This window comes from Stegostoma tigrinum, chromosome 49, assembly GCF_030684315.1.
Source record: "Stegostoma tigrinum isolate sSteTig4 chromosome 49, sSteTig4.hap1, whole genome shotgun sequence".
Taxonomy (NCBI): domain Eukaryota; kingdom Metazoa; phylum Chordata; class Chondrichthyes; order Orectolobiformes; family Stegostomatidae; genus Stegostoma; species Stegostoma tigrinum.
Genome location: NC_081402.1, coordinates 2,390,602 through 2,414,182, shown reverse-complemented (window position 1 = coordinate 2,414,182; position 23,581 = coordinate 2,390,602). Strand labels below are relative to the sequence as shown.

General features: G+C 53.6%; 1 protein-coding gene across 2 annotated transcripts in view; it reads left to right on the top strand.

Moving 5' to 3' along the window:
• Window positions 1–2,332: 2,332 nt before the first annotated feature.
• The window catches only part of LOC132207488 (myoD family inhibitor domain-containing protein-like), an 81,089-nt gene continuing 59,840 nt past the window's right edge, over window positions 2,333–23,581 (top strand). For both annotated transcript variants that reach the window (XM_059643175.1, XM_059643174.1), the window contains exons 1-4: window positions 2,333–3,249; window positions 7,063–7,213; window positions 19,396–19,521; window positions 21,352–21,570. In XM_059643175.1, coding sequence (XP_059499158.1) covers window positions 7,132–7,213; window positions 19,396–19,521; window positions 21,352–21,570 — 427 coding nt within the window. In that variant the 5' untranslated portion in view covers window positions 2,333–3,249; window positions 7,063–7,131. The remainder of the gene's footprint in view (window positions 3,250–7,062; window positions 7,214–19,395; window positions 19,522–21,351; window positions 21,571–23,581) is intronic.

The window sequence follows — 23,581 nt, the reverse complement described above, 5'->3', positions numbered from 1 at the left end:
CCCCCCGCACCATCCCTCCTCACTTTCTGGTAGGTCTTCTGTGGAGGACGGTTCTTGTCTGGCTCCTAGCCTTTCTTTCCGAGTCTCTCTCCCCTTTCTGTTGCTTTCTCTTTCTGTCTCTCTCTCCATCTGTCCTCTCTCTTTCTCTGTCTCACGCTCTGTCCCTCTCCCTCTCTCTCTGTCTCTGTGATACTTTCACCAACTCTCTCTTTTCCTCCCTCTTTCCCGCTCCTTCTCCTTCTCTCTCTCCCGCTCCCTTTCTCACCTTGCAAACCCCCCCCCCCCACCCCCAGTTCCCCACCACCTCCATTCCTGTGCTCTTTGGAAGGTCAGCCTGCACTCAGTGGCTGAATTGCCAGCTTCCACACATTCTATCCCCCGCCTCTCTCTCCCCTGTCTCCCCTTCCCCTCTCTTCCCTTCCTCTCTCTTTCTCTCTCTCTTTCCTCTCTCTCTCTCTCCCCTTCCTCTCTCTCTCTCCCCTTTCCCCTCTCTCCCCTTCCTCTCTCTCTCTCTCCCCTTCCCCTCTCTCCCCTCTCTCCCCTTCCCCTCTCGCCCCCTCTCCCCTTCATCTCTCTCTCTCTCCCCTTCCTCTCTCTCCCCCTTCATCTCTCTCTCTCTCCCCTTCCTCTCTCTCCCCCTCTCTCCTCTCTCTCTCTCTCTCTCTCTCTCCCTCTCTCTCTCTCTCTCTCTCTCTCTCCCCCCCCCATTCCTCTCTCCCCCCTTCCTCTCCCTCTCTTCCCTTCCTCTGACTCTTGCTCTCTTTCACCACCTCCCTTCCCACTCTATTTTTCTTCTGGCCCCATTCTCCATCTCCTGCCCTCTCTGTTTCTCTCTCACTGTCTCTGCCTCCCACTGTCCCCCCCACCCCACAGTTCCCCCCCCCACTGTCACCCCCCACTGTCCCCTCTCCACTGTCCCCCCACTGTCACCCCCCACTGTCCCCCCCCACTGTCCCCCCCCCACTGTCCCCCCCCCACTGTCCCCCCCACTGTCCCCCCCCCCCCACTGTCCCCCCCACTGTCCCCCCAACTGTCCCCCCCCACTGTCCCCCCCACTAGTCCCCCCCCCCACTCCCCCCCCCCACTGTCCCCCCCCACTGTCTCCCCCCCCACTGTCCCCCCCCCCCACTGTCCCCCCCCCACTGTCCCCCCCCCACTGTCCCCCTCCCACTGTCCCCCCCCCCCACTGTCCCCCCCCACTGTCCCCCCCCACTGTCCCCCCCCACTGTCCCCCCCCACTGTCCCCCCCCCACTGTCCCCCTCCCACTGTCCCCCCCCCCACACTGTCCCCCTCCACTGTCCCCCCCGCCACTGTCCCCCCCCACTGTCCCCTCCACTGTCCCCCCCCACACTGTCCCCCTCCCACTGTCCCCCCCCCACTGTTCCCCCCCCCACTGTTCCCCCCCCACTGTCTCCGCCTCCCTACTGTCCCCCCCCCTCCCATCTCTGTTGATCCCCTTCTCCCTCCCACTCCCTCTCTCCTTTTCTCTCTCCCAGTCTCTCTCCCTCTCCCCCTCCCTACCTCTCTCTTTCACCTTTCTCTATCCCTGTCTCCAAGCCCACTCTCCTCTCTCTCCCTCTCCCCCTCTCTCTCTCTCTCCCTCTCTCTCTCTCTCTCCCTCTCCTTCACCCCTCCCCCTCCCGTTTCTTTGCCCCAGCTTCTCTCCTTACTCCCTCCCTCTCTCTCTCGCTCCCCCACCTCTCTGCCTGTGACCTGCTCTCCATCTCTCTCTCTCTCACTCCTCCCTCTCTTTTTGCATCCCTCTCTTCCTCTCTCCCTCTCTCTGTCCTCCCTCCCACTCTCCCCTCCCTCCATCTCACTCCTCCCTCTCACGATCTCTCTCTCTCTCTCCTCTTTCTCTCCCTCCTTCTCTCTCCCTCCCACTCCCTCCCCTCTGTCCCCTCTCTCTCTCTCTCCCCTCCGTCCCTTCCTCTCCATCCCTCCATCTCCCCCTGTTTCACCCATCCCCCATCTCACTTCCTCTGTTTCTATCCCACTCCATCTCTCACTCTCTCCATCCCCATCCCTCTCCCTCATTCTCCTCCTCCCTCTGTCTTGTTAATATCCATTCTCTTGCTCTCCCTCCTGCCCCCTCCCGCTCTCTATCTCCCTCTCTCTCCCGCTGTCTCTTCTTCTCTCTCCCTCTCTGTCACCCTCTATCCCTCCCCTCTCTCTCCCAGTTCCACACTCTCCCGCTCTCTCTCCCCCCCTTCCCAACTGCTCAATCTCTCTCCCCGTCTCTCTCTCTCTCTCTCTCTCCTTTCCCAGCTCCTGCGGGATATTCTCCCACTCCCTGAGCTGCTGTGATATTGCTGAAGGGAAGCTCCAGGCTCTTTACTGAGCCGTTCCAAGCAGAGGGGAGGTGTCGCTCAGACAGTCAGTGAGTCTGCTGTCAGTGAGTGTTTCACACACACACAAACACACAGAGCCACACAAGACCGGAACTTCACCCTCCCATCCACTCCGCTCACAACTGGACAGCCAGCTGGTATCAACTCAGACCGAGAGGGACAGCAGAGAGAGATATTGCGGAGAGCGAGAGACACAGAGCCAGGGATAGAGAGAGCGACAGACTGTGAGAGACACAGACAGAGAGAGAGAGAGAGGGTAGAGGGGGACAGCGATAGATAAAGGAAAAGAGACAGAGCTACAGAAAGTGAGTGATAGAGAGAGAGAGAGACACACACAGGTTAAAGGGAGAGAGTGACAGAAAAGGAGAAAGACAGAGAGAGAGGTACAAAGCGTCAGAGACAGACACAGGTCAGAGCCGGGAAGCGATAGAGAAAGAGAGAACAGTGAGAGACCGAGACGGGGAGAGAAAGGAAGAGTCAGAGAGAAAGGGAGAGACACAGAGCAGAGAGAAGGAGTGACAGAGGGGATATAAAGAGAGATAGCTAGGTGAGAGAACAAGTGATAGGTCAGAGGAAGAGAGAGAGAGACAGAGGGAGGGAGAGAGACAGGAGAGAAGTGTTTGTGAGAGAGAGAGAGAGAGATATCACAGAAAGCAAGGTGAAAGAAGGAGCGACAGAGACAGCCTTGCAGAGGGGTAGAGAAAGAGAGACAGACGTACAGGGAGAGACAGAGACACCGGAGAGGGAGCCGAAGGAGTTCGCCTCACATGCGGGGAAGCAGCAGGTAGAAGAGATCTCCCTGTAAAGTGAGGACACTCACAGCCAAACAGTCTTGGTGGAGAAAGAAAGGACTGCGTTTTTCATGTGCAGTGAGCTCTGTCGATCTGGGAGTGAAAGGTAAGATTCCCAGTGAAACCAGCCTGACTGCTGCAGCCTCCTGGCTTTGTATTGTGCTGCTGTGCTGCAGGTTTCCTCGTGGGCACAGTCAGACAGCGGGGCCTGAGAGAGACACTCACACTCACTCACACTCACACTCACACACACTCACACTCACACACACACACACTTACGCACTCACTCACACTTACACACACACACACACACACACTCACACGTACACACTCACACTCATACTCATACACACACGCACACTCACACTTAGACATACACACACTCAAACACACTCACACTCAAACACACACTTACACACACTCACACACTCAAACACACTCTCACACACACTTACACACGTACTCACACTCACTCACTCTCACATACACTCGCACACGCATGCACACACACACACCCACATTCACACACACACCCACACTCACAAACACTCACATACACCCACACTCACTCACTCTCTCACACACACACACACTCAGTGTCTCACACCCACACTCACACACACACACTCACAAACACTCACACACACACCCACACTCACTCACTCTCTCACTCACGCGCACACACATTCACTGTCTCACACACAGACACTCACTCAATCTCTCACACACACTCAGTCTCACACACACTCACTCACTATCTCACACAATCACACACACATTCACTCTGCCTCACACACTCACTCACTCTGTCTCTCACTCACACACTCTCTCGCACATGCACACACACATACACACCCTGTCTCTCTCTCTCTCTCTCTCTCTCACTCTCTCTCTCTCATGCACACACTCTCACAGAGAAAGCGGGGCAGTGGGATTAGTTTGGGGACGGATACAGGGCTATGGGGAGGGAGCGGGGCAGTGGGATTAGTTTGGGGATGGATACAGGGCTATGGGGAGGGTGTGGGGCAGTGGGATTAATTTGGGGATCGATACGGGGCTTTCGGGAGGGAGCGGGGCAGTAGGATTAGTTTGAGGATGGATACAGGGCTATGGGGAGGGAGCGGGGGCAGTGGGATTAGTTTGGGGATGGAGACAGGACTATGGGGAGGGAACGGGGCAGTGGGATTAGTTTGGTGGACGGATACAGGGCTATGGGGAGGGAGCGAGGTGCAGTGGGATTAGTTTGGGGGATGGTTACGTTGCTATGGGGAGGGAGTGGGGCAGTGGGATTAGTTTGGGGACGGATACGGGGCTATGGGGAGGGAGAGGGGCAGTGGGATTAGTTTGGGGACGGATACAGGGCTATGGGGAGGGAGCGGGGCAGTGGGATTCGTTTGGGGACGGATACGGGGCTATGGGGAGGGAGGGGGCAGTGGGATTAGTTTGGGGACGGATACAGGGCTATCGGGAGGGAGCGGGGGCAGTGGGATTAGTTTGGGGACGGATACAGGGCTATGGGGAGGGAGCGGGGGCAGTGGGATTACTTTGGGGACGGATACAGGGCTATGGTGAGGGAGTGGGGCAGTGGGATTAGTTTGGGGACGGATACGGGGCTATGGGGAGGGAGGGGGCAGTGAGATTAGTTTGGGGACGGATACGGGGCTATGGGGAGGGAGCGGGGCAGTGGGATTAGTTTGGGGACGGATACGGGGCTATGGGGAGGGAGGGGGCAGTGGGATTAGTTTGGGGACGGATACAGGGCTATGGGGAGGGAGCGGGGGCAGTGGGATTAGTTTGGGGACGGATACAGGGCTGTGGGGAGGGAGCGGGGCCTGTATCCGTCCCCAAACTAATCCCACTGCCCCGCTCCCTCCCCATAGCCCTGTATCTGTCCCCAAACTAATCCCACTGCCCCCGCTCCCTCCCCACAGCCCTGTATCCGTCCCAAAACTAATCCCACTGCCCCGCTCCCTCCCCATAGCCCTGTATCTGTCCCCAAACTAATCCCACTGCCCCCGCTCCCTCCCCACAGCCCTGTATCCGTCCCAAAACTAATCCCACTGCCCCGCTCCCTCCCCATAGCCCCGTATCCGTCCCCAAACTAATCCCACTGCCCCGCTCCCTCCCCATCGCCCCGTATCCGTCCCCAAACTAATCCCACTGCCCGCTCCCTCCCCACAGCCCTGTATCCGTCCCCAGACTAATCCCACTGCCCCCGCTCCCTCCCCATAGCCCTGTATCCATCCCCAAACTAATCCCACTGCCCCGCTCCCTCCCCATAGCCCTGTATCCATCCCCAAACTAATCCCACTGCCCCGCTCCCTCCCTATAGCCCTGTATCCATCCCCAAACTAATCCCACTGCCCCCGCTCCCTCCCCATAGCCCTGTATCCATCCCTAAACCAATCCCACTGCCCCGCTCCCTCCCCATAGCCCTGTATCCATCCCCAAACTAATCCCACTGCCCCGCTCCCTCCCCATAGCCCTGTATCCATCCCCAAACTAATCCCACTGCCCCCGCTCCCTCCCCATAGCCCTGTATCCGTCCCCAAACTAATCCCACTGCCCCCGCTCCCTCCCCATAGCCCTGTATCCGTCCCCAAACTAATCCCACTGCCCCCGCTCCCTCCCCATAGCCCTGTATCCATCCCCAAACTAATCCCACTGCCCCAGTCTCTCCCCATCACTCTCTATCAATCTGCACACGAGTCCCAATATCACTTATTTCACCCCATCCTGTCCCTGTGCTGAAAATGTTTGGTTGGGGGAGGGGTATAATGTAGAGGGAGCTTTACTCTGTATCTAACCCCGTGCTGAGTGCTTGGTGGGGATAGAATGGTGGGAGAGTGTGAAAAGGGACCATTAATGTTGAGAAACAATAGGCTTTAAGTTTGTGTTGGAGATAGTATATGGGAATGGCCTCAGCCCCAGGAGTGAAGTGAAAGGCTCCTGTGGTGAGTGGGCTTGAGGTGGGGGTGGGGGAGGGAGCGTTGGAAAGTGGACAATGCGGCCTCATTTTCACTCCCTTCCCTCTCTCTGTATCCCTCCCTCTCTCTCGTTCCCTCACTCCCTCCCTCTCTCTCCCATTCTGCCTCTCTCTTCTTCCCCCTCTCTCCCCTCTGTCTCTCCCCCTCTATCTCTCTCTCTCCCTCTGTCCTTCCCTCCCTCTCCGCCTCTCCCCCCTCCCTTCCACACCCTCTCTCCGTCTATCTCTTTCCCTTTCCCTCCCTCTCTCCCTCCCACTCCCTGTGACTCTCCCTGTTTCTCTCTCTCCCTCCCCCTTTCTATCTCTCTCCCTCCTCTTCCTGTCCCCCTCCCTCTTCCGGTCTACCTCTCCCTCTCTCCCCCCCTCCCTCTTCCTATCTCTTTCTCACTCTCTCCCTCTCCCTCTCTCTCTCCTGTCTCCCTGTTCCTCTCTCCCTCTCACTCTTCCTCACACTCTCGCTCTCTGTCTCTCTCTCTCTCTCTCTGTCTCTCTCTCTCTCTCTCTCTCTCTCTCTCTCTCTCTCCCCCCCCCATCTTCCATCTCCTGTCCCCCTCTGTCTCTCCCCTCCCTCTCTCATTCTCTGTCTCTCCCTCTTTCTGTCTCTCCCTGTCCCTGTCTCATTCTCTCTCACCCTCCTCTTCTCTGCCCCTCTCCACCCTCTCTCTCCCTTCTCTCTCCCGCACTCCCTCGCTCCCCTCCCTCTGTCTTTCTCCCCCTCACCGCCCCTCTCCATCTTCCTCCCCATCCCCCTTTCCCTCCTACTCTCCCCTCTCTGGCTCTCTCCCCACCCTCCTCCGTCTCCCCCTTCCCTCTGTCTCTCTCCTCCTCTCTGCCCCTCTCCATCTTCCTCCCACTCCCCCTTTCCCTCCTACTCTCCCCCCCTCCCTCTCTCCCCGCTCTGCCCCCTTCCCCTTTCTATTCCTACCCCCACAGGCCGCTGGTCGTCCCAGTTGGCTGCTCCTCAGGTTCAATTCCTTTCCACGTCCACTAGCGACCAGCCAGATGGCGCAGTCGGAGAAAGTGCACGTCGATTCCCCGGGAATCCAGACCCAGCCGGAACCCGGGAGAGCGAGCTCCCGCCGCGGTGAGTGGTATCCAGATTCCTTGCCTCTGGAATCTGGGTCCTTGGATTAGCTCAGTTTACAGGAATCGGAGGCGATTGATGGAGTTCCCAACCTCACCACAGTGTGCACTATTCCCAGAGGGACAGGGAGAAGGGAACTGTGCACGTATTCCCAGCGGGGCAGGGAGAAGGGAACTGTGTATGGTATTCCAGTAGGATAGGGATATGGGAATTGTGCACAGTACCACCAGTGGATAGGGAAATGGGAACTGTGTATGGTATTACCAGTGAGTACAGAGACAGGAACTTTGCACAGTATTCCCAGTGGGATACAGAGAAAGGAATTGTTTACGATATTTCCAATGAGACAGGGAGCTGGGAACTGTGCACAGAATTCCCAGTGAGATAGGGAGACAAGAACTGTGCATGGTACTCCCTTTGGGGTAGGGAGATGGGAACTGTGCACAATATTCCCAGTGGGATAGGAAGACAGGAACTGTGTTCAGTATTCCTAGTGCAGTAGGGAGATGGGAACTGTGCACTGTTTTCCCAGTGAGAGAGGGAGATGGGAACTGTGTACAATAATCCCAGTGGGAAGAGCAGACCGGAAGTATACACAGTATTCCAAGTGGATTTGGAGATAGAAAAAGTGCAGAGGATTCCCTGTGGGCACTGTACTTCCTGTGAGATATGTAGATAGAAACTGAGCACAGAATTCCCATTGGGGTACAGAGGTGGGAACTGAGCACAGGCTTTCCAGCAGGATACAGAGATGGGAGCAGTGCACAGGATTCCCAGTGGGATGCAGAAATGGGAACAGTGCACGGGATTCCCAGCAGGATACAGAGACGGGAACAGTGCATGGAATTCCCAGCGGGATATAGAGATGGGAACTGAACACAGGATTCCCAGTGGGATACAGAGATGGGAACAGTGCGCAGGATTCCCAGCAGGATACAGAGACGGGAAAAGTGCGCGGAATTCCCAGCATGATATAGAGATGTGAACTGAACGCAGGATTCCCAGTGGGATACAGAGACGGGAACAATGCACGGGATTCCCAGTGCGATACAGAGATAGGAGCAGTGCACGGGATTCCCAGCAGGATACAGAGATGGGAGCAGTGAGCAGGATTCCCAGCGGGATACAGAAACGGGAGCAGCACGAGGGAGTCCCAGCGGGATACAGAGACGGGAGCAGTGTGCGGGATTCCCAGCGGGATACAGAGACGGGAGCAGTGTGCGGGAGTCCCAGCGGGATACAGAGACGGGAGCAGTGTGCGGGATTCCCAGTGGGATACAGAGACGGGAGCAGTGAGCGGGATTCCCAGTGGGATACAGAGATGGGAGCCGTGCCCGGGATTCCCAGCGGGATACAGAGACAGGAGCAGTGTGCGGGATTCCCAGCGGGATACAGAGACAGGAGCAGTGCCAGATGCTGCGTGGGTTCAGAACCAGTAGGTTTTCATTCCCTTTGAGGCCTCGAACCACACTCAGAATCTGGTATTCTCTCTGTTGCCCTGTGCCACCCTCAGACTATCGGTTTCCCCCCTCTCTCACACATTTTGCATCTTCCCTCATACTAAGCCGAGACTTCAGTTCAAACTCTGTCCGCTACTCCAGACACATGGGCTACCAGGGCACTGGAATCCAAACTCTTCTTTGTACAAAGATAATGGGAACTGCGGATGCGAGATAACAAGGTGTGAAGCTGGATGGACACAGCAGGCCAAGCAGCATCTCAGGAGCACAAAAGCTGACGTTTCGTGCCAAGACCCTTCATCAGAGAGGGGGATGGGGAGAGGGAACTGCTCTCCCTATTTTTCAGAGCCCTCTCCCCATCCCCCTCTCTGATGAAGTGTCTAGGCTGAAACGTCAGTTTTGGTGCTCCTGAGATGCTGCTTGGCCTGCTGTGTCCATCCAGCTCCACACTTTATTATCCTCTTTGTACAAATCCTTGAGCTGTGCATTTAGCTCTCTAATCTCATCTACCCGCGCAGTCCCAGGCCAGGTAAGGGCTATCAGCCACCACGGACTGCTTTGTCATTTCTGACCAGAGCTGTTCACTCTTCCCCCTGCTTGTCCTCTCCCCTCGTTCCATGCCTCTCGGTGAATAAAGCACGCAGTGCCCTCGCTTTTATTAACAGAAAACGTAGAGCACGAGAGTGAGGAGGTGAGGTCGAACTTGTTGAAGACACTGGTTAGATCTCAGCTGGGAGCCACATTATTGGAAAGGAACACACTGCAGAGAGAGTGACAGAGTGAGATCGAGACAGACAGAGAGAGATAGAGACAGAGACAGAAAGAGAGGTAGAGGCAGAGAGAGCAAGACAGAGACAGAGAAAGAGACAGAGATAGAGTGAGAGAGAGAGATAGAAACAGAAAGAAACAGTGGGAGAGAGATAGAGACAGAGAGACAGAAAGAGAAACAGAGAGAGAGACAGAGGAAGAGAGAGAGACAGAGGTAGGGAGACCGAGAGAGAGAGACGGAGAGAGAGAGGAGAGAGACAAGAGATAGACAGAGAGCGAGAGAGACACAGAAAGAGAGAGACAAACAGAGACAGAGAGAGTACAGAACTGATTCACCAGTTCCAGGGGGGATGAGGAATGTCGGCGATGAGGAGAGAACTGAAGATGTTTGGGAGACTGTTCTCCCCCAGAGAGGAGGCGGCTGAGAGAGGGAGACCCGGTAGAGGTTTTCAGTCAGAAAAGGAATAAAGCTGGGACCGTCCATATGAATGTGTCCAATGGAGGGACCAAGCATTGGACCCAAATAAGCTGCTGGCTAGGAGAGCAAATTGCATAGAGGTATGTTTCAGAGACAACAGGAGCTGCAGATGCTGGAGAATCCGAGATAACAAGGTGTGGAGCTGGATGAACACAGCAGGCCCAGCAACATCAGAGGAGCAGGAAGGCTGACGTTCTGGGTAAAGAAGGGTCTAGGCCCAAAACGTTAGCTTTCCTGCTCCTCTGATGCTGCTGGGCCTGCTGTGTTCACCCAGCTCCCTGCCTTGCATAGGGTATGCTTTGTTTTTTCTCTCGTGTGGGTGTCGCTGGCTGGCCCCAGCATTTATTGCCCTGTCCCTAGTTGCCCCTTGAGAAGGTGGGGGTGAGCTGCCTTCTTGAACCGCTGCAGTCCTCCTGCTGTGGGTTGACCCCCCCCCCCATGCCCTTAGGGAGGAAATTCCAGGGTTTTGGCCCAGCAACAGTGAAGGAACGGCGATGTATTTCCAAGTCAGGATGGTGGGTGGCTCGGAGGGGACCTTGCAGGGGCTGGTGTTCCCATGTATCTGCTGCCTATGTCCTTCTGGATGGAAGTGGCCGTGGGGTTTGGAAGGTGCTGCCTGAGGATCTCTGGTGAATTTCTGCAGGGCATCTTGTAGAGGGTACACACTGCTGCGACTGAGCGTCGGTGCGGGAGGGAGTGGATCCTTGTGGAGGTGGTGCCAATCAAGCGGCTGCTTTGTCCTGGCTGGTGTCGAGCTTCTTGAGTGTTGTTGGGGGCTGCACCCATCCAGGGACAAGTGGGGAGTATTCCATCCCACTCCTGGCTTGTGCCTTGTGGATGGTGGGACATGCTTTGGGGAGTCAGGAAGGGAGTCACTCGCTGCAGGATTCCCAGCCTCTGGCCTGCTCTTGCAGCCGCTGTGTTTATGTGGTGGGTCCAGTTGAGTTTCTGGTTAATGGTAACTCCCAGGATGTTGATAGTGGGTGCGGGGTGGGGGGGGGGGGGGGGAGGTGTGATGGTAACGCCATCAAACGTCAAGGGGTGATGGTTAAATTTCTCTTAATAGAAATGGTAACCTCCCCAGGATATTAGAACATAGAACAGTACAGCACAGTACAGGCCATTCGGCCCACGATGTTGCGCCAAACGTTTACCCTAATCCTAAGGTCTATCTAACCTCCACCCCTACCTTATACTATCATCCATATTCCTGTCTAATAGCCGATTCAGTGCCCCTAATGAGGCCGACTCCACTACCCTCTCCGGCGATGCATTCCACGCCCCGACCACTCTCTGAGTAAAGAACCTACCTCTGACGTCTCCCCTATATCTACCTGCACTCACTTTAAAACTATGTCCCCTCGTAATAGCTACCTCCACCCTAGGGAAAAGCCTCTGGCTGTCCACTCTATACTTCTGACCATTTTGTACACCTCGATCAAGCCAGATATTGATAGTAGAAGATTCAGTGATGGCCCAGGGATACTGATTAGATTGTCTCTTATTGGTGATGGGCATAGCCTGGCATTTGTGTGGCGCAAACGTCACTTGCCACTTGTCAGCCCGGAGCCTGGATACTGCCCAGATCTTGTTGCAGGTGAACGGGGACTGCTTCAGCGTCTGCGGAGTCGCGAATGGTGCTGAACATTGTACAGTCATCCTACTTCTGACCTTCTGATGGAGGGAAGGTCGTTGATGAAACATGGATGAAGATGTTTGTGCCGAGGTCCCAGAGTGGGGAGGAACCTTTGGCTAGACGGTGCATGACGTGCAAAAATGCAAACTTGCCCGGTCTGGCAGGACCAATAAAAAAATGTGCCTTTTGTGGAAACAGTGTGGAGGGATCTGCATGTCCTAGCAGTATGTTGGCTGCCTTCCCAAGGAAGCGGGAGGCGGAGATGGAGTCAATGGATGGGAGGCTGGTTCGCATGAAGAACTGGGCTGTGTTCACAGCTTTCTGTAGTTTCTTGCAGTCTTGGGAAGATCAGTTTGCCATACCACGCTGTGATATACCCGGATAGGATGTTTTCTGTGGTGCTTCGTTTAAAAGTTGGTAAGCATCCTTGCAGACATGCTGAATTTCCTTAGCCTTCTGAGGAAGTAGCGGTGACGTTGTGCTTTCTTGACTGTCGTGTCAATGTGGGTGGACCAGGACAAATTGTTGGTGATCCTCACTCCCAGGAACCTGACGCTGTTGACCATCTCCACTCCAGCGCCACTGATGCAGCGGTCCTCTCCACTTCCTGAAGTCAATGACCAAATCCTTGGTTTTGCTGATGCTGAAGGAGAGATTGATATCTTTACACTCTGCCACTAAGCACTCAATCTCCTTCCTCAATGCTGCCTCACCGAGATCCGACCCGCAATAGTGGAATCTGCAGCAATGTTGGAATTGGGACAGAATTTGGCCACACAAGGCATGTGTAAGGAGTATAGAAGGGGGGTGGTGGCTGAGTGTGCGGCCTTGAGGGGCACTGGGGTTGAGCAGTTGTCACCCGTTTTTAAATTGCTTTTTCATTTTGCGGGGTGTGGGTGTCGCTGACTGGGCCCAGCATTTATTGGCCCATCCCTAGCTGCCGCCCCCCCCCCCCCAAACCTTGAGAAGGTTCGGGGGCGAGCTGCCTTCTTGAACCGCTGCTGATTGCGGACAATGGGTCAGGAAGTCAAGGATCCAGTTGCAGAGGTGTTTCGAGCTGAGGCCTCGGTGTTTAGAGATGGCTTTGTCTGGAATTGTGGTGTTGAAGGCGGAATTATAATTGTACGAGCCTGATGCAGGTGTCCTTGTTATCTAGAACCTTCTGTTGAAATTGAGAGTAGAATGGATTGAACTCTTCGGGGGGAGGAGGGGTAAGGATGTGCTCAATTCTGTTCGACTTCGCTTCAGAACATAGTCGGGTACAGCACAGGAACGGGCCCTTCGGCCCACGATGCTACGTTGAACGTGATGCCAAATGAAGCCAATCCCTTCGGCCTGCCCTTGGTCCATATCCCTCTGTTCCTTGCACACCCTTGCTCTTGTCTAAAAGCCCCTCACATGCCCCTATCGCCTCTACCTCCTCCACCACCATTCCCAGGCAGAGCGTTCCACACACTCTGTGTACAAAACTTTGCCCCTCACGCCACCTTTCCCCCACCCTCACCTTAAATGCGTAGTTTTCGACATCTCAACTCTGGGGGAGAAAGATTGTGACCTATTTGTGCATCTCATAATTTTCTAAAATTCGGCCTAGTCTCCCCTCGGGCCCCGCCCGCTCCAGACGAAACGAACCGAGTTTTTCTAGCCTCTCCTTCGTACCCTCTAGTCCCAGGCAGGATCCTGGTAAATGTCTCCCGGACCCTCTCCAAGCCGCCACACCCTTCCTGTAACATGGCGACCAGAATCGAACGCAACGATCTAAGCACGGCCTAACCCAAGTCTTACAAAGCTGCAACGCAACATCCTGGCTCATGTACTCAATTCCCCTGACCAACAAAGGCAAGCCTTTTTACCACCCAAACTACTTGCTTGGCTACTTAACAGGGAGCTGTGGGCTTTTAAACCCCAAGATCTCTCTGTACATCAGGGCTGTTCAGGGACCTGCCATTAACTGTAATGGTTGATCTCCCAAAGTGCAGCACCTCACACTTGCCTAGATTCAACTCCACCTGAGATTCCATAAGGAAGGGTCCCTGGACCTGAAGCGTTGGCTCTGCTTTGTCCTCCACAGAGGCTGCCAGACCTGCTGAGCCTCTCCAGCAGGTTTGTCATTGTTCCTTACAACATTCCGCAGTCCTGTCGGTTTCCGTTTGATATTTCTCTGCTTTGTAGCCCACTATGTTGTTTGAGCCTTGCCTGGAAACAACTTGCGCTTGGTCTGGGTCTCAATCTTAGTTTGGTATTGCCTCTTGGCTCCCCTTATGGCCTTGGGAAGGTCATACATGGATTTCCTGCATAGCTCAGGGTCACCCGGGGGTGGATCTCCCGGTTCACCCATGGTTTCCGGTTTGGGGAAACATCAGAACAGACTCCTTCGGCACATAGCCTTCTACTAATGAAGTCTGCGATAGCTGTGGCATACCTGTTCAGCTTACAGGATAACATGAAGGCCAGGCAGCATCAGAGGAGCAGGGTAGTCCACGTTTCGGGTCCGGACCCTACTTCACATTCTGACCCGAAACCTCGGCTTTCCTGCTCCTCTGACGCTGCCTGGCCTGCTGTGTTCACCCAGCTCCCACGCTGTGTTATCCCCGACTCCAGCATCAACAGTTCTTAACTACCTCAGGATAATATGAAGGACACTTTTGTAAAGCTTGTAGATTGGTTCTTCAAAACAGAAGCCACTGTCCGCGTCACGTTCATATAATCCAAGTGTCATAAGTTGGGACTTTGGATTTTTAAAGTGGAGGCAACATAAATTCTGCATTTAGTTCCACGAAGATAATTTTCTTTTTCAAGAGGTCAGAAAGTCATTTGGAATAGGGAAGTGTTATGAACCGGACCAGAAGCCCCTCAATAGTTTTAAGCGGGTAGCCTAGACTTTTCTTATTTTAAAGGTGGATGCAAAGTGCCGAGTTCCAGATGCAACGCGACTGGTCAAACTACTCAACATGAAGAAAAACACAATTTATTTAAACACAATGATTAAAATACAAACAAAAGGAAGAGGAATTTGGAATAGCCAAACAATTGGGAAACTTAATCGAGTAATAGATACAGTGCCTATTACTGTTTAACTGTTCCATTGTAGTAACATCCCTTACACACAGCCCTCGGCAAACTCAGACACAAAATTCTCACAGAGATAACAAAGTGTGGAGCTGGATGAACACAGCAGGCCAAGCAGCATCTTAGGAGCACAAAAGCTGACGTTTCAGGCCTAGACCCTTCATCAGAAAAGGGGATGGGGAGAGGATTCTGAAATAAATAGAGAGAGAGGGGGAGGTGGATCGAAGATGGAGAGAGGAGAAGATAGGTGGAGAGTAGAGTATAGGTGGGGAGGTAGGGAGGGGATAGGTCAGTCCGGGGAGGACAGACAGGTCAAGGGGACGGGATGAGGCTAGTAGGTAAGAGGTGGCATGGGGAATGAGGGGATAGGTGGGAGGAAGAACAGGTTAGGGAGGCGGGGATTTTGTGCTCCTAAGATGCTGCTTGGCCTGCTGTGTTCATCCAGCTTCACACTTTGTTATCTTGGATTCTCCAGCATCTGCAGTTCCCATTATCACTGATCACAAAATTCTCACATGCAGTTCTCCAAACCAGGAGGAAGAAATGTCGGGGGTAGGTTCAGAGAGAATAGCAACCAGGAGACAGCCTGTTTTAAGACCCCCAATGTCTTCTGATGTTACTGAAGAAGAAATTAAATGCAGAATTTCAGATTTGAGAGAGCTGGCTGCACCTCTTCAGGATGTTGAAACAAACCTAGCTGTGTACTCATGTCGTCTTCAGTAGCCAGCTCACCACCTCTGCCTTACAACCTCTCTTCATTTAAAAAACACGGACAAAGTAAGCTTTTAAAAATGAAAGCATCATCTCAGAAGTAAATGTATCATTTCCAAGAAAGTGTGTGACTTGCGTTAAATCTGGACTCCTGTGCAGTTAATTGACATAGTTTTGATGATGTTAAAATGCTGACGACGGACAGCAAAATCTGACCAGCTACTGTTTTTTCTAGTTCAGCTCAGAAGTGGGGTTTCAGTTCAGAAGGAGTAGTTTCACCCCAGATCTTGGTTTGCAACGTCTCCAAGCTATGAGAGATTGTGTGGACATTGTCAAGTCTGTCAGAACTGAGGAGAGCTTCAGGTCATCAGAGGTGGAAAGAAGGCTCTAAGCCGTCAAAACTGGAAAGAGTCAGTTAAGTAAGAAATTGCAGAGCTAAAGCAGGGGGTGGCACTTCGCTTGGGGGGTGGTATTGAGTATCTGCCGAGGATGTTGCTGGGGCAAAGAAAAGGTTGACTCTTTGCTGCGAAGGTGAGATTCCTCGAAATTGTTTACAGTTTTATTTGGGACCATTGCAATGTGAATGGGACACAGAGGCAGCGTGTAGAAGAAAAATGGAATTGGTTCGAAACATCTCCCCAACCTCTGTGCGTGGAAGCGCCTCTCAACTTCTCCCCTGTACGGCCAGGCCCTCATTCTCAGACTATGCCCCCTAGCTCTGAAATAGTTTATCATTATTTACCCTGTCTTTTATCATTAATATTTTGAAGACTTTGAACAGCTCGCCCGTTGACATTATAAATTCTGGAGAAAACTTGCCTCATTTTATCGTCTCTCCTCATAACTTAACCCCTGAGGTGTAGGTATTGTTCCTGAAGCCTTACATTGTACTCCCTCCAGGGTCAATACACCCTTCCTAAGGTGTGGTCCCCAAATCTGCTCACATTGCTCCAAGTGAGGTCGACTCAGGGTTTTGCATATCTGCAGCGTAACTTAGGAGTCATTGAGCTGTGCAGCATGCAAATAAACACTTTGGTCCAACCCGTCCGTGCCGACCCAGATATCCTACACTAATCCCAGTCCCATTTGTCAGCATGTGGCCCCGATCCCTCTAAACCCTTCCTTATCCACGTCCCCATCCCGATGCCTGTTAAATGCTGTCACTGTACCAGCCCCCACCCACTTCCTCGTTCCACACACGCACCACCCCCTGCGTGAAAACGTTGCCCCTCAGGTCCCTTCCCCCCTCCCACCTTAAACCTGTGCCCCTCTAGCTTTGGACCCCCTCCACCTGGGGGTAAAGACCTTCCCTATTCCCCCTCTCCATGCCCCTCATGGGTTTATAAACCTCTATAAGGTCCCCCCATCAGTCTCCGATGCTCCGGGGAAAACAGCCCCCGGCCTCTCCCTGTCACTCAAACCCTCCGACATCCTTTTCCGAACTCCTTTCCCAACATCCTTCCTGTAGCAGGGAGACTGGGATTGGACGCAGTATTTCCAAAGTGGCCTCACCAATACACGACCCTCCCGACTCCTACACTCAACGCAATGACCGATAAAGGCGAGCGTCCCAAACCCCCCCCCACCACCCTGTCTACCTGCGGCTCCACTTTCAAGGGACTATGTACCCGAGACCCCCCGAGGCCTCTCTGTTCAGCGACACCCCCCCAGGACTTTCTCATGAAGTGTGTAACTCCTGCCCCTGATGTGCCTTTCCCATTTATCTAAATTAAACCCCATCTGCCCCCCTTCAGCCCATCTGATCCAGGTCCTGTTGTTCCCTGAGGTAACCCCCTTCGCTGCCCCCTACACCCCCTGAATGCTGGTGCCGTCTGCGCACCCACTAACCAGACCCTCCTCATGTTCACATCCACATCATTTATGTAAGTGACAAACAGCAGTGGGCCCAGCACCTATCCCTGGGGCACGCCACTGGTCACAGGCGTCCAGCCCGAAAACAACCCTCCACCAGCCCCCTATGTCTCCTACCTTCCAGCCAGTTCTGTATCCAAATGGCTAACTCTCCCTGTGACCTCATCTTGCTAACCAGTCTACCTAGAGCAGGGCTCTGAGGTGGGGTCACCAGACCCAAAACCTTAACTCTGTTTTCTCCTCCACGGATGCAGCCAGACCTGCTGAGCTTTTCCAGCAACTTCTGAGTTTGTACCGAGAGTAGGACCCTGATCTGTCCATTGCTCAGTTACAGAAAGGACAACCTCAGACACGCTTAGTCGATGTGTCGACAGCATCGTCTGACTTTATGCCGTCAGCATATTTGGAGATGTGCCTTTCTTTGCCATTATCCAAGTCGTGAATAAATAATGCGACGAACTGAGGCTGTAACACAAATGCAAGTGAAATGCCGCCAGCGACATCCTGCTCAGTTGCATACCTAGACTTTATCCTTACTTTGGCTTCCACTCAACTAATTTTTACCGTCGTGTCAGTAATTTTTCTCCTTGATTGAGTGGCTTCTGGCTTCGTTCACTTCGTTCACAGCGTCTGATGCACGGCCGTGTCAGATTTCTGAGGGGCGTCGCCAGCTGCAGGGAGAGGCTGGCATGACGGGGGCTGAGGGGGGGGTGGGGGTGACCTTACGTCACAAAATGATGAGGGGGCACGGACGGGGTGAATAGCCCGACATCTTTTTATTTTCTTCCCCCCCCCCCCCCCCCCCCCCCAAGAGTAAGGGAATCCAAAACTAGGAGGCCACAGGGTTTGAGGTGAGGGGGTCGTGGGGCAGTGGGAGATCTAGACGGGATCTAAGGCGTAACTTTTTCACGCAGGAGGGTGATGCGTATGGGATGGGCTGCTAGAGGAGTTAGTAATGGCCCTCATCTATGTCTCGGACGGCCGCAACATGGCATCTACGTTCGACGCACTGACAAATAAAGCTTTCCAAATGCCCTCTTACGCTAGTGAAGCCGAGCTCGGGAAATTTGTGATTGAGGAGGGAGGGGAGGTCGACAGAGGGCGAGAAGTGGTGTGGAGACATTGCAATGGAGGATGGTGGGGCTGAACGGCCTCGTCCTGTCCCCATCCGGTGTGACAAAATGAGAAATAGCCGGAGAAACTCAGCAGGTCTGGCGGCGCCCACACCTCTGACCAGCAGCGCCTCACGCTGGCTCAGAGCTGCCCTCCCCACCCCTCCACAGCCCCAGTTCCACTTCATCTTCATTCGACATTCCAACTACAGACTTTCTGTCTTTTCCTTGCAAGTATTAGGGAGACCCAGGGCGCACTCCATCCCCTCTCCCAAACCCACCTCCTGCCAATTATTTACTATCCATTCTGAGGAAGGCTCACTGGATCCGAAACAGTAACTCTGTTTTTCTGTCTTTCTGCAGAGACCTGCTGAGTCCCTCCAGCACTTTCTGTGCCTATAGCCTGTAACATTAACTCTCTCTCTCTCTGCACAGACCTGCTGAGTTCCTCCAGCACTTTCTGTGCCTATAGCCTGTAACATTAACTCTCTCTCTCTCTGCACAGACCTGCTGAGTTCCTCCAGCACTTTCTGTGCCTATAGCCTGTAACATTAACTCTCTCTCTCTCTGCACAGACCTGCTGAGTTCCTCCAGCACTTTCTGTGCCTATAGCCTGTAACATTAACTCTCTCTCTCTCTGCACAGACCTGCTGAGTTCCTCCAGCACTTTCTGTGCCTATAGCCTGTAACATTAACTCTCTCTCTCTGCACAGACCTGCTGAGTTCCTCCAGCACTTTCTGTGCCTATAGCCTGTAACATTAACTCTCTCTCTCTGCACAGACCTGCTGAGTTCCTCCAGCACTTTCTGTGCCTATAGCCTGTAACATTAACTCTCTCTCTCTCTGCACAGACCTGCTGAGTCCCTCCAGCACTTTCTGTGCCTATAGCTTGTAACATTAACTCTGTTCTTCTCTCTGTCCCACACAGATGCTGCCAGACCCACTGAGATTTTTGCAGCAATTTCCAATTTGTTTCCCGATTTCCGGAAGTTCTTTTGCTTTCCCGCTTGTTGTGATGATATCTAACCTCACCTTCTTCTCTCTGTCTCACTCTCTCTCTTTCTGCCTTCACCCAGATAACAGGTGTGGAGGTGGCCATTCCTCAGATAGCCAGCGTTCCCTTATTGGTGATGAATTCAGTGCTAATGAGAGTTCCCAGCTGATACCAAGTTCAGGAGAACCGACTGTAGAGACTCTGCAAGGTAACTGACCCTCACCTTCGCACTCAACCAGGTGCTGGGGGCGGGGGGGGGGGGTGGGGGGAGCGGCGGTGGTAGAACAAAACTAGACCTCAGACCCTTCCCTTCCTTAACAATCTCTTTTTTGGGACTCAGAGCTACTGAGTGAGGGTCGGTAAGGCAAAACACTTTTCTCCTGGAGTCTCTCCCAACCATGTGGGGAATGGTGGGAGAGGAACAGAATGCAGGAAAAGAGCCGAAACTAAAACAGGGAGAAAGGGGAAGGGTGAGAGACAGAGCAAGGAAGGGAGTGTGGGGACAGGAAGGAAGGGGGAGTGAGTAAGAGAGAACAGGAATGTAGAAGCGAGAATGTGAGAGGGGAAGAGAAAATGTGAGAGAGAGAATGTGAGAGGGGAAGAGAGGATGTGAGAGGGGAAGAGAGAATGTGTGTGAGAGAGAAAATGTGCGACGGAAAGAGAATGTGAGAGGGAAAGAGAGAATATGAGAAAGAAAGTATGAGAGGGGGTGAGAGAGAATATGAGAGAGAGTGTGAGAGAGAGAGAGACAGAGTATGAGAGGGGGAGAGAGTGTGTGAGAGAGAGAGAGACAGAGTATGAGAGGGGGAGAGAGTGTGAGAGAGAGAGAGAGACAGAGTATGAGAGGGGGAGAGAGAGAGTGTGTGAGAGAGAGAGAGAGACAGAGTATGAGAGGGGGAGAGAGTGTGTGAGAGAGAGAGAGACAGAGTATGAGAGGGGGAGAGAGAGTGTGAGAGAGACAGAGTATGAGAGGGGAGAGAGTGTGAGAGAGAGAGAGAGAGAGAGACAGAGTATGAGAGGGGGAGAGAGAGAGTGTGTGAGAGAGAGAGACAGAGTATGAGAGTGTGAGAGAGAGAGAGACAGAGTATGAGAGTGTGAGAGAGAGAGAGACAGTGTATGAGAGGGAGAGAGAGAGACAGAGTATGAGAGGGGGAGAGAGAGAGTGTGAGAGAGAGACAGAGTATGAGAGGGGGAGAGAGTGTGAGAGAGAGAGAATGTGAGCAGGAAGGAGCGAGAATGTGTGAGCGAGTGGTTGGGAAAGGAGAGAGAGATAGAACAAGAAAGGGCTTTAACAGACAAATACCTTCACTCAGCCCCACAAAAGCTTTCATCTTCCATTAGACGTTTCTTGCTGAGGTAGTGATGAGGGAAATCCCAAACGGACCATTGCAAGATCAATTAGAGCTCAGCGAAGCGAGGCGAGGCGGACATGTGAATAGGATGTCTCAGCACCCTCACTGGCACACCAGCCATTTTTACACAGCAAGATCCCAACCTGTATCTCCCACACTACCCCCCCCCCCCCACCCCCCACCACCAACAAATCAACCCCCTTCACACACAGGGTTAGTTAAAGCATGAATCTAACTTCGTGCTGTCCCTGTCCCTGGGAGTGTTTGATGGGGGAGGGGGGGGCGACAGTGTAGAGGGAGCTTTACTCTGTACCTAACCCCGTGCTGTCCCTGGGAGCGTTTGAAGGGGGGGATCAGTGTAGAGGAAGCTTTACTCTGAATCTAACACTGTGCTCTACCTGTCCTGGGAACGTTTAATGGGGGGACAGTGTAGAGGGAGCTTTACTCAGTACCTAACCCCGTGCTGTCCCTGGGAGTGTTTGATGGGGGGAAGCAGTGTAGAGGGAGCTTTACTCAGTACCTAACCCCGTGCTGTCCCTGGGAGTGTTTGATAGGGGGGAGCAGTGTAGAGGGAGCTTTACTCTGTATCTGACCTCGATAGTAGGACAAGTAGATGCTGCTCTCTGTGTTGAACTCGAAACCTCTATGGCTCAGTGCCTGTCACTCTGCGCCCCACTCCTGTACAGATCCATCGCTCGCTCGGCCCGGACCTGCCTCAGGGGACACCGCAGAGAAGAGAGGGAGTGCCACAGCCAGCGGCATTCAGCCCCGGGCAGGCCTGCCCCCCGTCTGTACCTCCCCGAGCACCTGCTCCGACAAGACCCGCCTGGGATCCACCTCCTCCGTCTACACACGGACTAGTTACAAGTCAGCCAGCACCCAGCTCCCACCTCCTGCTGGAGAAGGTGAGTGCTGCACTGCACGGCTCGCGTTACACCTGGGTGGGGTCTTCAAGGCCCTTGTGAAGATTTGCAGCTTGGGTGGTGGGCTTGCTCAGTAAACTGGCTTGTCACCGTGCTCGGTAACATCATCGGTCTGTACACTGTCTGGTGTCTCTCAGTACCCCACCCCCTCACTCTCTCTCTCTCTCTCTCAGGGAGATATCTGGACACTGACTGGTGTCTCTCACTCTCCCCTCTCTCTCTCTCTCTCTCTCAGGGAGATATCTGTGCGCTGACTGGTGTCTCTCAGTCCACCCCCCCCCTCTCTGTCAGGGAGATATCTGTACACTGACTGGTGTCTCTCAGTCCACCCCCCCCCCCCTCTCTGTCAGGGAGATATCTGTACACTGACTGGTGTCTCTCAGTCCCCTCTCTCTCTCTCAGGGAGATATCTGTACACTGACTGGTGTCTCTCAGTCCCCTCTCTCTCTCTCAGGGAGATATCTGTACACTGACTGGTGTCTCTCAGTCCCCTCTCTCTCTCTCAGGGAGATATCTGTACACTGACTGGTGTCTCTCAGTCCCCCCTCTCTCTCTCAGGGAGATACCTGTACACTGACTGGTGTCTCTCAGTCCCCCCTCTCTCTCTCTCAGGGAGATATCTGTACACTGACTGGTGTCTCTCAGTCCCCCCTCTCTCTCTCTCAGGGAGATATCTGTACACTGACTGGTGTCTCTCAGTTTCCCCCCCCCCTCTGTCTCAGGGAGATATCTGTACACTGACTTGTGTCTCTCAGTCCTCTCTCTCCCTCTCTCTCTCTCTCTCTCAGGGAGATATCTGTACACTGACTGGTGTCTGTCAGTCCCCCCTCTCTCTCTCTCAGGGAAATATCTGTACACTGACTGGTGTCTCTCAGTTCCCCCCTCTCTCTCTCTCAGGGAGATATATGTACACTGACTGGTGTCTCTCAGTCCCCCCTCTCTCTCTCTCAGGGAGATATCTGTACACTGACTGGTGTCTCTCAGTCCCCCCTCTCTCTCTCTGGGAGATATCTGTACACTGACTGGTGTCTCTCATTCCCCCCCCATCTCTCTCTCAGGGAGATATCTGTACACTGACTGGTGTCTCTCAGTCCTCTCTCTCCCTCCGTCTCTCTCTCTCTCTCTCTCTCTCTCTCTATTTCTCTCTCAGGGAGATATCTGTACACTGGTGTCTCTCATTCCCCCCCATCTCTCTCTCAGGGAGATATCTGTACACTGACTGGTGTCTCTCAGTCCCACCTCTCTCTCTCTCAGGGAGATATCTGTACACTGACTGGTGTCTCTCAGTCCCCCCTCTCTCTCTCAGGGAGATATCTGTACACTGACTGGTGTCTCAAAGTCCCCCCTCTCTCTCTCTGTTAGGGAGATATCTGTGCACTGACTGGTGTCTCTCAGTCCCCCCCTCTCTCTCTCTCAGAGAGATATCTGTACACTGACTGGTGTCTCTCAGTCCCCTCTCTCTCTCTCTCAGGGAGATGTCTGTACACTGACTGGTGTCTCTCAGGCCCCCTCTCTCTTTCTCTCAGGGAGATATCTGTACACTGACTGGTGTCTCTCAGTCCCCCCTCTCCCTCTCTCAGGGAGATATCTGTACACTGACTGGTGTCTCTCAGTCCCCCCTCTCTCTCTCTCTCAGGGAGATATCTGTACACTGACTGGTGTCTCTCAGTTCCCCCCTCTCTCTCTCAGGGAGATATCTGTACACTGACTGGTGTCTCTCAGTCCCCCCTCTCTCTCTCAGGGAGATATCTGTACACTGACTGGTGTCTCTCAGTTCCCCCCTCTCTCTCTCTCAGGGAGATATCTGTACACTGATTGGTGTCTCTCAGTTCCCCCCTCTCTCTCTCTCTCAGGGAGATATCTGTACACTGACTGGTGTCTCTCAGTTCCCCCCTCTCTCTCAGGGAGATATCTGTACACTGACTTGTGTCTCTCAGTCCTCTCTCTCCCTCTCTCTCTCTCTCTATCAGGGAGATATCTGTACACTGACTGG